This window comes from Pristis pectinata, chromosome 5, assembly GCF_009764475.1.
Source record: "Pristis pectinata isolate sPriPec2 chromosome 5, sPriPec2.1.pri, whole genome shotgun sequence".
Lineage (NCBI taxonomy): Eukaryota > Metazoa > Chordata > Chondrichthyes > Rhinopristiformes > Pristidae > Pristis > Pristis pectinata.
This window is the reverse complement of record NC_067409.1, coordinates 57,867,682-57,882,389: the sequence shown is the minus strand read 5'-3', so window position 1 is coordinate 57,882,389 and position 14,708 is coordinate 57,867,682. Positions and strand designations below refer to the sequence as shown.

The 14,708-nt window shown below is 39.6% G+C and overlaps 1 protein-coding gene across 1 annotated transcript in view; it reads right to left on the bottom strand.

The window, feature by feature from the left end:
• The window catches only part of LOC127570649 (electrogenic aspartate/glutamate antiporter SLC25A13, mitochondrial), a 103,486-nt gene that overhangs the window by 17,051 nt on the left and 71,727 nt on the right, over positions 1-14,708 (bottom strand). Inside the window, exon 12 of the mRNA XM_052016398.1 lies at positions 6,317-6,457. Coding sequence (XP_051872358.1) covers positions 6,317-6,457 — 141 coding nt within the window. The remainder of the gene's footprint in view (positions 1-6,316; positions 6,458-14,708) is intronic.

The following is a 14,708-nucleotide window of genomic DNA, read 5'->3' as shown; positions in this document are numbered from 1 at the left end:
CTGTGCTGACTCTACCCAATCCTCTTACTCCTTTCCCTATTACTACTTCCTTTCTAATAGGTTCTAGCCATCAAGCCACAAGGTACTGTGTGACATGCTCACTGAAAGGGAGGTTGAGCTGGTAATAAGTGGAATTACGTTAATTGGAATCCATTTCCCCAATCCCTTTTACCCTCATCCCTCCTTTACCCTTCCTGTGTTTAACATGCTAAGCAATTTGCTTCAGATTATTAGGCTCTGAGCAGGCAAAAATATTGTGGCCTGCTGAAGAAAGCTTTCTGTCATATTCTTGATAAACTATTATTCTTAATGTGCCAAGCAAGCAGTTAGTCTTTCCTTGCATGAGTTAAGTATTGTTAAGGTCTATGATAATATTTCACAGGTGCTTGAGTTGGACTCCGAAATCGCCTTCTGGGGAAGCTGACTGAAGTTAGGACAGCTGGAAGTGCATCATGAAATTTTTCCTGCTGTTCTACAAATATCCTCAATGGTTAGCACACTGCAGCATGAGTCAAGCTGAGCACACCAACGACAGTCCTCACACATGGACTTCCACTTACCCCAATTACACCATCTGCCGTTGCTCACATGGTACATACGGAACACGAGATGGAAAAACCTAACCACATATCTTGATAGACCCAATGAAGAGCAAGTACCTAGGCTGAGTTGATACACGATCAACATAAGTTCTATGACAAAACACCTTAGGTGCAACTGACATTCTGACTACGTGATTACTATGTGATGGGTGAAACCAGCAATTAGAACTATCAAGGTACAAATATTGAAATGGACCATTTTCTACATTGCTGATTTCAAATCCACATGAAAATTGTATACAATTTGGCTGGATGAGATAGACTGCTGAGTAACATGTAGCTACAAGGTTTTATCTCCTCATCTCCAATGGTCATGCAATTCCATCAGGGCAGTTATCTTTTTATTAGTTTTTCAGAATATGGGCATTGCTGGCTAGACCTGCATTTACTGCCTATTCTTTCACACTTAAATGCTGCAGTCCCTTTGGTGAGGATACTGCCAAAACGCTGTTGAGTGAGGAGTTCCAGGGATTTAGACTCAGCAACACTGAAGGAACAGCAATCCATTTTGTCAAGATGGTGTGCGACTTGGAAGACAACATGATGCTACTTCAAGGCACAAGCCTCCCTTTTCCCTTATGGTGGCAGAGATCTCAGGTTTGGGAGAGGTTGTTCAAGTAGCCTCCGTGAATAACTGTATTACATTTGTAGATGAAGCACACTGCAGCCACAGTACACCAGGTGGAAAGGATGAATTGTTTACAGTGGTGCACAGAGTGCCTGTCAAATGGCCTACTTTATCCTGGATAATGTCAAGCTTTGTGAATGTTGCTAGAGCTGTACTCACCCCTGAAAAGGGAGAGGATTCTATCATGCTCCTAAATTGAACCTTGTGGATGGTAGACAGACTGAGGCATCAAGAGGTGAGTCACTTGCCACAGGGTATCCTGCCTGACCTGTTCTTGCAGCTATTGTATATCTTATGACTACATTCTCTTAAAATCTACTTGTAGCTTTAAAAAAAAGCTTTTGATACAATAGTGTGTCTTTGAAGGCAACCTTGAACAGCTAGTTTTACTGATTGTGTTATTATATTTTTGGTCATAAAATATGCTGATTTTTCTGGTTTACATTGGATAAAACTCAGCAAGTCAAACAACTCGACAATTTTATAAAATATGCACTACTTTGTCTCCAAGTTTACACAAATAATGATGAGAATCGCACTTCAGCTACAAACCAAGTTCTACTAAAGAAGATGATGCTGAGGATGAAACTAATGAAGCATGCCAATTACTCTATTCAGTATTATACCCAGTGATAAAAGTAGCATTTATTATTTTAACTATTTTATGTAGAAATTACATGGAAGCAGACTGTTCAACTCAACAAGTCCCTTACAAAACTTGTTTTCATGTTAATTAAAACAAATTTGCTAATTACAGTTTTATATTTGATTTGTTTGAAAAACGTACATTTTCACTCAAATATTTGACCTAATTATACAAAATCTAAGGTCTATGGAAGAGAACAGAGTAAATTGCAAATTAGTATTTCTCCTTTGTGCTTAAGCACAGAAGCTAAATTTTTTGATTTTGAATCTTAAGCATTTGAAATCGATCATGCCCACATTTTTCATGAAGTATTTTGTTCAAATGCAGCTCTTTGGTTCTTGTTTAGGAAAGCACAATGTGAATGGGATAGATATGGATTTAAAGAAGCAAAAACTTCCATTCATATGGCACCATCCTTAATTTCAGGGCATCCCAAAGCACTTTACAGCCAATTATGTGTTTCTTACATGTTCTCTCTGTTGTAATGTAGGATACAAAGCAGCTAATTTCAACACTATCAGATGCCACAGATATTGATGAGAAATGGCCTGTTTTAGTGATGTTGATTGAAAGATAAATGAAAAAACAAGATGCTCAATGTTTCGGGTCAGGACCCTTCTTCAGGACTGAAGATAGGAAAAGGAGAAGCCCAATATATAGGGGGGAAAACAGAATAGTGATAGGTGGACAAAAGAGGGGAGGTGGGGTGGGCACAAGACGGTGGTAGGTAGATGCAAGAAAGAGATAGTGATAGGCAGATGTGGGGGAGGAGGGGAGAGCAGATCCACCAGGGGATGGGTCAAAGGTATGGAGGCAGGTGCCCCATGGGGGTGGGATGAGACAGAAAAAAAGGCGAGGAGAAAAAAAGAGAGGGAGTCTAGGAAAGAGAAGAACAGAAGAGGCATGGTGGGGTGGGGGGGGGGGGGTGGTTATGTTACTTAGAATGGGAGAATTTGATGTCATGCCATTAGGCTGTAAAGACAAAGTCTATCAAGAAAGATAAAAGAACACCTAAAAAGATGTAGACACATAAAACTACAGATGCTGGAAAATCTGGAGCAACAAATAAGATGCTGGAGGAACTCAGCGAGTCAGCAGCATCTTAAGATTCCTCCAGCATTGTATTTGTTGCCTCTCAAAGGATGTGTATGGTGTTGAAAATGGAAGTAATCACAAACTGATGAAAGCAAAATATTGCTGTACAGGGATTCACTTGATCACTTTGGGATAATAACATGTTTTATTGAGTGTGATATATTTAGACCTTAGCTATGCTTTTTAATATAGTACCAAACAAAGGCCATAGGGAGACAAGGAATAGGAGGCAAGATTTCGACATGGATTGTCAAAGCAAAAGTAGTCTATGAATGGCAAAGGGTCATCAGTATGTTACAAAGACAAAATACTAAGATACATAGCAGGTCAGGCAGCATCTTTGAAGAGAGGCATTAATGTTTCAGGTTGATGACCTTTAATTAGAATTTAAAAGGTCATTAAGCTGAAGCATTAACTCTATTCTTTTCCCACAGATGTTGCCTGGTCTGGTAAGTACTTCCAGCATTTTATCATTGGTAGGGCCAATATCAATGATTGCCTATTGTAGTGTATTATACTACAATAACTACAATAGTTTGGAAAACAAATCAGTGAATACTGTGATACTTAATGTAGGGAAATGCATGATGAGTCTATGCTACGTATGGAACTTGGCACTAGCGACAAGCTCACTAAATCTAACACAATTTCCCAGGACTCCATGGCTGTCAGTGCTGAAAATTGGGTCTTCAATGAGAAAGCACAGTTAAGTCCCAGCTTTAGAGCTGATATGGAAATGGATGTACTGGGCCATTATACTGCAGTCATAATGAAGGCTAATTGGATCTTGAAATGGATAGCTACAGGAATAAAGCACAAATTCCAGAAACTAATACAGGTACTACAGCTGCCAAACGTGGAGCTCCATATAGGAATTTTCAAGTTGGCAGGCTATCAGTAATTGCGCACCTCAAGAATCAGTTCTAGGTCAGCTACTTACAATCTATATTCATGACATATACAAATATAAAGTATAACATATCTAAGTTTGCTGACAATACATCAATGGGTGAGAAAGTGTGCTGTGAGGATGTGGAGTCTGGAAAGCAATCCAGTCAATTAAGTGAGTGTGCAGGAAGATGGTAGATGGAGCACACTGTTGGGAAATGTGAGCTTACTCATTTTGGCAGGTAGAAATTTTGTTTAAATTCTAACGATCTAGTATATTTTGTTACCAGAGAAATTGAGTGTATTGATTCATGAAACGCAAAGTTAGTGTGCAAGTACAACAAATAATTTGGAAGGCAAATCGTATGCTGACTTTTATTGCCAGAGAATTTGAGTAGAGTAAAGAATAAGAAAATCTTGCTGGGATTGTACCAGTTTTTGATGATACCATGCCTGGAGTACCGTGCATAGCTCTAATCTCCTTATTATAGAAAAAATCTGAATTAACTGGAATTCATTTCTGGGATTGGAAACTTGTCCAAGAGGGAGACTGAGCAATGCTATATAGAGTTTAGAAGAACAAGAAATATACCCATTGAAACACATGACTCTCAATAATCCAGGGGAATGAATGGCAGTGCCTCCACAATTAATATAAAAAACATGGATTATGAAAAGCACACAAAAAGGCATCAAACATATTGCACAGTACCTAATCAGTTGTTTATTAAACTATTCATGCATATTTAATAGTGATTTTTCCAGGTGCTCAAGCACTCTACATTTCCTTTCAATGGTCAAGACTACACATTTCCATTTGCAGGGGTTAGCAGAAAGTGCTGTTGTTTAAAATGCTTCAACAAACTTAAACTGTTTAATCTGTTTTAGTTCACTCCTACAGTAGTTAATGCACTATTACTATACTCTTCTGTATTACCTGAAAGCAGGCCCTTAAGACTGGAAGTGCAGAGCTTTGAAACATTATAAGGTTAACCTGCAAGCTGGTAAATCAGCTGCTCGTTGATTGAGAATCCATTATGAAAGGCTGTTCCCACTGTCCAGAGAGTCTAAAACTTGGTGCATTGTGCATGATAATGTGCTGGCCATTTAGAAGCAAAATGTGGAGAAGATTCTTTAGCAAATTGTAAAACTTGGAATTATCTACCCAGAGTGTTGCAGATGCTTAAACACTGAGTCTATTCAAGATTGAGACTGACAGATTTTGGACACTAAGAGAACTAAGAGAAATGTGTCTGGCCAGGAAAGTGGACTTAAGGTACAAGATTGGCCATGATCTTAATGAGAAAGCTTGAGGTGCAATATGGCATATTTTTTCTTCTTTTTCTCACATTCTCAAAAAGTGCACAGATAGTTTAAATGAATGAAAGGAGCAGAGAGATAGAAGTGCCCCAGTGCGTGCGTGCGTGTGTGGGTCATTCATGTAAACAGATGTGATTGTTTTAATGGCTTTCATTAAAACAGATTTAGAATCCTTACGGGAAATGAACAATGTGATGGTTGTTCAGTAACAGTTGTCAAGACAACGATTCTCAATCTACTGTTTCTGAATTTATAAAATTACAGGCTTTCTGTATTGACTGCAATAATAATGAATATATTATTGTCAAGTGTAATAAGTTCTTTGTGAAACCGTGATGTATTGTGATAGGAGAGGTTTTTGATGACTGATCCATCACCAGGTGTGGATCAGAATCATTGTGAGATAACTGGGCAGAGTTTTGACAGCACTTTTAATCGGTTTGATCTCAGAGTTTCTCTTATTTTCTCTAGCAACAGCTGGGAGGATCTGTTCAGTCTATCATAACATCTTGCACCTTTTCTTTCAACCCAAGTGCTTTCTTTGAACCTGACATTAATGTAAAATGGATTAAAACTGCTTGGTTCAAATGCTTATTTGTTAAATAGTATGAGCTATAACAGAAATTTTAAATGGAGAATTTTTAAATATTTGACAGTGTGTGAAATTAGGTCATCAAATATAGGACCAGCCAGATGCTGTCTTGTACACACTAGTAGTTTCCTATAATGTTCCATTCTAGAAATAATATTGCTTAATTGGCATCCTTAAAATAATGGTAAGAGAATGAATGAGGATGCAGCTAGGGGAATATTGTGGCAGGTTTTGTTAAATACTGATGGACCTGCCTGCAATCTGATGGTTTCAGATGTATCAACAGCAAGGAAGTAAGTTGACGTTAGAAAAGGATAGCAGGAGCAGATGAGAGGTGGTCTGTAACAGGGCAAAGCCTCCAATCAGCTAAAATCAGTTTAAAAGCAAAACACATATGCAATAATTGTTAATACACTACTTCATTCACCCAAAATTTGTCAAATTTTCATGCCTGTTTTATTGCACATAAAATTATTCTTGTCTTGAACATGTAAAATCACACTCAACTCCTCCTTACTTCAAATATCTGATAATTCTCACTGTACCTTATATAGTCCAAAGAAACCCAATTCCTTGATGACAGTCCATGCGCTGACACGAAGACCCGCGGTGATTTCACCTGCTACCTGTAACCGGATCTTGACAATCTCCAGAGGGTTAGTGAAGATAACTTGTGAAGCACCAGCCTATGAAGAGAATTAACATATTATCCAGTTGGAACTGATATTCGCACATGGACTAATACACAAAATGTAAATATTTTCAAATAGTATTTGATATTATAACTTGGTTTTCAGCATTGAGCCTCTACAATACCCACTTCCAAAACAATAATAGGTACCTTTCACATTCACAAAGTGACAAGGGGTGATAGACAGATGGAGGAGGGAAGAGTAGAAGTAGCGACATAGGCTGGGATCCACCCATCAGGACAAGAGGCTAGAACACTAGCCAGTCCTCACAGGGATCCACCCATCGCTTGCCAGCTCTTGCTCCAACCCCTTCCCTCACCTCTTTATTCTGGCTATCTCCCCTCTATCTTTCAATCCAGATGAAGGGTCTCGACCTGAAATGTTGACTGTCCATTTCCCTCCACAGATGCTGCCTGACCTGCTGAGTTCCTCCAGCTTCTTGTTTGTTGCTCCAGATTCCAGCATCTGCAGTCTCTTGTGTCTCTAATTTAAATTGATGATTTGAATATAGTACTTGGGCAAGACAAGACATCTTCATTCTTAAAATTAAAGAGTTGGATTCAATGACACCTACTTTTCTGTCAGTGACTTTAAGTTTCAGGTATTAGCCCAGGCTTGATACTTCAATCGAGGACCATGAAGTCTTGCCAATGTGGAATCATAGAAATCTATGACACAAGCATGACTAGTGAATTAATGTGGTCCTTAAAGCACTTTATGGGATTGCTTCTGCAGTTGTCTTTGTTTCTGGAAAAGCTCTGCTCTACTAGTTTAAAGATAAGTTTATACTATCAGAATAGGAAGGTAGGTCAGATGAATGTTTGGTTAAAGGGATATTGTGGGAGGATTTTGAATGCAAAGAGCTCATCTTCATTATTGATCAAGACCATCACTGCAGTAATGATGGAGGATGTCTTAGAAGTCTCTTCAAATGAGACCATGTGGGTAGAACTTAGAAAAAAAGGGGAACAGAGGAGCAGACATGTCGGCAAATCTCTGAAGGACATCAGTGAACCAGGTGTGTGTAATAATCCAGTAGGTTTGTGGTCATAACTACTAAAGTATTTATGCTACAGATATATTTTACTACTTGATTCCCCAGCTGCCATGGTAGAATATGAACTAGTGTCCCTCAATCAATAGCCCTAACATCTGAATATTAGTGTAGTAACTTTACTTCACTGGTACCTTACCTGAATTCCACCATGCCCTAGGATGGATCACTTTCTTTATCCTTAATCATTATCCCCACCAATCTTATTGCTATCTGCTTTTTACTTACATTTCAGCAGAAGATTTTCAGATTCCTTTTTATGATTAATTCTCATTCTCTTCTCATACTATCTATCTGCTTGTTTTATTTTTCTTTTAGCTTCCATTTGTAGCTTACTACATGCAGATTGATTCTCACCAGAGTTCCATCTTCCATGTTCTTTTTTCTCTCTCATCAACTCTGCACTCTGTGAACCAAGGAGATCTGGATTTGGTTCCCAAGCTGTAACCTTCTGATGTATCTCGTGATTTTCCTTTATAGTTTTTAGTACTACTTATCCATACTAGCTTGGTCATTTCTCACCTCACAATGAAAGTTAGCTCTCCTCCTATTTATAAATTTTTGCTTTGGACTTCTTGCCGCTCACCATTATTAGTCTCAACCTCATGATCTGGTCACTACACTCTGTATGGACTGGAAGGATATGGGCAAAGTCCTAAGTGAATAATGCTCACCTGTATTTACTAAGGAGAAGGCATAGTCGAGGGAGTGCTCAGTGAGAGGGATGGTGATCTTCTGGATATGTTAGCATTGAGGAGGTGCTAGAGGTGTTTGATGTCTTGGGACACAAAGGTGGATAAATCCATAGGATACATTATTCTTCCAGATGAGATGTATCCTATGCTATTAAGGGAGGCAAGGGAGGATATTGCTGGGGCCCTGACAGACACATTTGAATCTTCATTTGCCATGGATCATTGAGAAATAGAAAACCTAGTTTTTTTTGTTCAAGAAGGGCAGCAAGGACAGGTCAGCTAACTACGACCAGTGAAACTTACATTAGAGGTAGGGAAACCAATGGGAAATAAATCTAAAGGACATAATTTATCTTCACTTGGAAAGGCAAGGATTGATTAGGGACAGTCAGCATGGCTTTGCTCATTGGAAATCCTGTCTCAAATATTTGAATTTTTTGAGGAGGTAACTAAGCATATTGATGAGGGAAGAGTGGCAGATGTTGTCCACATGAATTTAATAAAGTCCTTGACAAGGTCCCACATGGTAGGCTGGTCCAAATGTTTGAAGCCCATGTGACCCAGGGCAAGCTGGCAATTGGATCCAAAATTGGCATAGTTATAGGAGGAAGAGGGTGGTGGTGGAGGGATGCTTTTCTGATAGTAAGTCTGTGACCTGTGGTGTACCACAAGGATCAGTGCTAGTATCTTGGGTATTTGTGATAGGCATTAACAATTTGGAAATGAATGTAGGAGGTATGATCAGTAAGTTTGCAGATGATATGAAAATTGGTGTTTCGTAGATAGAACAAAGGTTGCTTAAGGCTACAGCATTATATAGATCAGTTGGAAAATTGGGTGGAGCAATGGCAAATGAAATTTAATCCTGACAAGCATATGGTGATGCATTTGTAAGGGCGAACAAGGGTAGGATGTACATATTAAATGGTAGGGCCCTAGGGAGTATTGATAAACGGAGGGACACTGGGGTACAAGTCCATTGATCTGCGAAAGTGGCAGCATAGATGGATAAGGTGGTGAAGAATGCATATGGGATACTTGCCTTCACTGGCCATCGTACAGAACATAAGAGCAAGTACATCATGCTACATCTTTATAAAACATTGGTTAGGCCACACCTGAAGTACTGAGGGTGCAGAAGAGATTTGCCAGGGTGCTGCCTCAATTGGAGCATTTCAGTTATAAGGAGAAACTGGGTAGGCTGAGTTGTTTTGCTCAGAGCAGAAGAGGCTGAAAGGTGACCTCATAGAGGTATATAAAATTATAAGAGGCATAGATAGGGTAGATAGTAAAATTCTTTTCCCCATGGAGGGGTGTCTAAGAGGGTGGAGGTTTAAGGTGATGTTTGGCTATGTAATGCAGTGGGCACCATACAATGTACCACTCAACTGAGAATGTTTGATCACATTTACCATAACTCGCAAATTCACCATACTATTGCCATCTGCACACTTAATCATCCTTAAATTGCCACATTTCAAAGTTATAACCATCCAAGAAAGAAAATTTCCAATGAACTGTTGTAATAAAATTCAGAATTATATTTCAAAAGGAATGTGAGACTTTCTGAGCAAGCTGAACAGTCAATCCTCATTTTCTTAAATCAACGATGAAGGGTTTCGACCCGAAGCGTCAACTGTTTATTTCCCTCCATAGATGCTGCCTGACCTGCTGAGTTCCTCCAGCATTTTGTGCATGTTGCTCCAGATTCCAGCATCTGCAGAATCTCTTCTGTCTCCGATTAACTTGCTTTGCCATGCTCTTTGCCCCATCCATTCACTTTAATGTTGCAAGTACTGGGAAATTGGTTGGAGTGCATACTTAGGAATTACTCATTTTTTCCTATTTAAATAAACGCAAGAAAAATCAGACAGCCATGCTCTAGGCTGCTGAAATTTTGAAATTCATTCCTTTCAGGAATCCAGTTAGATTGAGCACAGGCATGAAGCTTCTCCTCTAATTTCTCAAGGAAGGCAACCAAGCACAGTTAAAGCCTGCAAGCACATCATTCTGTTACAGTTTTCCAAAAAGCCCTCAAGCAAATACTTAAAAAACCCAAATCCATATTAATAGAATATATCCTCGCTATAGCTTAATAATAAAGAAACTTAATGTATTTATGTTAAATGTACCTAACGAGGTTTTCGTAACAAATAACTGTATTTTTCCAGAGATCATGCAGAAATTGTTTAGTTGAAATAATTAGTCAAAGCTGCTAAACTATTCCTTTGTAAGATATGAGGAAAAAGTTTATAGACTCCATATATTATGCCAAGTTCTAACATATTTGAACTCATTTATTCATAAAACCAACATTTCAGGGTCTGCACACAGTTACAATTCACTGTCATGGTTAATATAGCTGAGAGAAAAAACAGGTACTGTTCTCAGAAGTGCACACATTCTATTTTGTGCTTCAGAATCAGCACAATACAACTGAAGACATCAAAAGAAGACTAATCAAAGCACTGCTCTACATCTAAGTAGTCCTAAAATTACTGCATGGGGTTTCAACACAAATCGACCTACAGGTCAGTGATCAAACACAAGTAGTAATCAAATGACAGTTTGTCAGTGCTGCTTCTCTCATGTGATTTACATACAGCTAAGAATTCTCAAGTCATCTTGTCACCTCTAATACAAGATGAACCATTCGAATAGAAAATCTGCTTATATTTTTATATCAATAAACAATATTCATTCTGACAGCAATTCTTATTACAAAGTATACAAATAATAATTTTCTTTACTTTAAGGATTTTAATATTCACCCAATGATTCAAGGTGATTGTACATGCCTCACGACTGAAAATTGCAACTGCATCACGAGCACAGATATATACTACTATGTACATGGTCATGTGTTTAAAAAGCATGAATTTACATGTCTATTACAAGCAAAGCACAAAATAGAATTTACACAATAATTGCATGATGAAGCAATATGATCACAAAACATAAACTTAAAAACTATTTCTGTTTCAATAGAACCTTGGAGACTTGGTGGATGCCAACAAGAACCTTAGGACTCTTAAAAACAGAAAGGCATTTTGATCTTTATTCAAATGGCAGCAATGTCCAAATGTGTATCAAAATAATTTTCCTTTATAGTTCAAAACCTCAAGGTATGAATGGGTTTTCCTCCACCAACTTCAGAATCTGGGACCAAACTGTTGGATGGGCATGGCAAAAAATTGTATTTGAAAAAATTGCTTGAATTACACTAAGTTGACTGGAGAAGAAATCATCCTATTGACAAGATGGCAAAGACCCTCACACATGACGATAAAAGTTGATGAACAAACCTGATTTGCAGGCAGTCTATATGCCACAGCATTAATATATATTGATATTCTCATATATCATTCTAATAATTTCAACAGTTCATGTTTTTCCACATTCAATCATCTACCCATTCCTAGTCAATTCCATTGCTTTCTTTCATAGCCTCTTCCACAAATTCCCTTTTTGCTTTTCTCTACCCAGAAGTTACCCACTTTCTCCATCCTTACTTCCTCTCCCTTTCTCTATTCTCCCTCTTGCCTTCTATTCTTTTCTCCCCCATTGTTCTCATGTTCTTCTTTCCAAGACTGTCCTTCAGCCAGTATGAATTGCAACATCTACAACTTAACCAGTGGAAAGAGTTAAGCCTTCCTCTTTGGCCCTTTTATCATCACCAATTTCTTCCATTGCACCAGAAAAATCCAGACTGCCTGCAACCTCCAACTCTTACCAAATGTACTGTGGCAAAGAAAAAAAGCAGGTTGCTAATTACTATCTGTGAGTCAGTACTGGGGCAGCCAACTGCGCCATCAGACTTCTTGGAGAAGGGAAGCAGGGAAAACACTGTATCTGTTATTAAGGAAATGATAACAGCACAGTTGGGGAGTAATGATTGGCAAAGTCAATTGGGATTTATGGAATGGAATTCTTGTTTGATAAACCTGTTGAAATTTTTTGTGGGTGTAACTAGTAGAATAAATAAGAAGGAACCAGTTGATGTGGTGTACTTGAATTTCCAAAATAAGGTGTTCAAGGGGCTATAAAGAAGATTATTACATAAAATTAGAGCTCAAAGTATTGAAAATATTATACAGCCCTAGAAATGGTTAATAGTGTGGAATAAATGGGCTGGTGATCTAATGTGCAATTCATTAAAAATTAACATGTAGTTCAGCAAGCAATGAGAAAGGCAAACAGTATAATGGCCTCTACTGCAACAGGTTTTCAGTACAAGAGTAAAGACAACTTGCTCCAGTTAAATAGAACCCGGTGAGATTGCAATGGATTATTGTGTACAGGTCTCATCTCCCAATCCACACAGCAATTTACTTGTGATAGTGTGCAGTAGAGGTCGAGCCGATCGATTCCTTGAGCGGCGGGTTTTTTTGCATGAAGAGGGATTAAGCAGACTAGGGTTACATATTGAGTTTAAAAGAGTAAGAGGTGATCTCACTGAGAGATACGAAATTGAGGAGCATAGCTTAGATGTTAAGTTCATGACTCTACTGGCTAAGGATCAACGTCTTAAAATACGGGGTCAGCCATTCAGGGACTGAGATGAGAAGAACTCTTTTTTTTCACCCTAAGCAGTGAATCTTTGAAATTACCCAAGATAAATCTGGGGTTAGCACAGGAATGTGGCATTAAGACAAATGATCAGCCTTGGGTGATTTCGAGGTGGAGCAGGCTAGAGGGGCCAAGTTGCCTGCTCCCAGTTCTATTCTGTTCTTATTTGCTCGAACACAGACCTCATGGATTTTAGAATGACAATGAGAACTTGGGCAAAATGCTCACATCTGCGATAGAATCCTGTGCTGAGTAGGACAAGCTGTAACTTTCTCCTTAGTTTAAATGGAAGGGAATGGTTAGAACAGCTACAGATAAATGCTTATTTTCAATATAAGATTTTTAGACAGATTCTCAGTGTTTTAGTATTTTTGTCATAAGAGATTACATTTTTAAATGTATTTGAATGTTTCTGAGTGCCTCAGGGACTTTGAGAAAGGTTTGATTATTCTCGCTCAGTCAGGAATTGGCACTCAGTTACTTGTTAAAATATTTCTTCTTTTGGTGGCTTGCTTCAGCTTCCACATGTGATTGCATTATGGCATGCAAGGCTCTTTCTTTGCATAGGGCCTTGCCACCAAGATTTGTTTAGGTGGCTTTTGCAAGATTCTGCTGGAAGGATCATCAAACACATTACTATCAGAAGATCATGCTGAGACAAAAGTGCACATCAATATCTGGACCTTCTAGCAAACGATCTATAGGATATGTTGATCATTGACAATCAAGATTCTCTCTCCTCAGATCTAATTAACTTAGCAGCCTGATGTAACATATAGTTTTTGAATTATGAAGAGCAGCAATCAAAAACTTGACAGTGAACTTTGTTAGCAGATTCAAGTGTTTAAGATGGTTTTGTGGGGTGATCTGTTGGCTCTCCATGGGGAGAGAGTCCGCATGGATAGACAATTCTAATATGATGATGCATTTCAAATTCTGCAGGCACCAATAGACAATTAGAACAAGCACTGAAGAAATTTCTTTGTTGTAACTAACTGGTTGCTTTGAAATATTAAACAAGTCACCCCAAGTATTATTTACTGAAAGATGTAATTGTAGCGGTTGCTACCGCGGAATAAAACAAGACTCACTCGGAGGATTGCCAAACAGAACTGGTTTATTTTCCCGCCTTGCGTGGGCCCTTTAAGGGAGAAAACTCCCGCCCAAAAAAACGGCAATGACGTAAGTCCTACGTCATCAGGACTTTCCCGCGCGCGGGTTCTCCCCATCGCTCGGAAAGACGAGGCCTGCTGCCATCTTGGGCCTCGTCGCTCCAACACCGCGCGACCCGACTGCCGAGCCGGTTCGCCCAACTAGACGGTGAGTCGCCACACAACCCCCCCCAGAACCGGCGAAACAGTCCCCAAGGTCCGTGGGCTGTGCCAGCTGCCGCTTAGGGGGGCGGCCTCTGCGTCGCGGCGTGGCAACCTCGACAGGCTGTTGCAGATCCAAATGGGCCGGTTTGAGGCGGTCCGCCGTGAAAACCTGTTCCCTGCCTCCAATGTCCAAAATAAAAGTGGATCCGTTATTCCGTATGACTCGGAACAGTCCCTCATATGGTCGTTGCAATGGTGCCTGAGGTGTGCCCCTGCGAACGAAAACAAACTTACAGTCCCGTAGTTCCTTGGGCTGGCAGGATGGGGCTTGACCGTGCCATGAGGTGGGAATCGGGGCCAAGGTGCCAAGCTTCTCGCGCAGTCTTTGTAGGACTGCTGGGGGTTGTTCCCCTTGGTCCCGAAGGGCAGGTATGAAATCCCCGGGGACAACTAGTGGCGCCCCGTATACAAGCTCAGCTGACGAAGTGCGGAGGTCTTCTTTGGGGGCACTGCGTATGCCGAGCAGGACCCAAGGCAGCTCGTCAACCCAGTTAGGACCCTTCAGGCGGGCCATCAAGGCCGATTTTAGATGGCGGTGAAAACGTTCCACC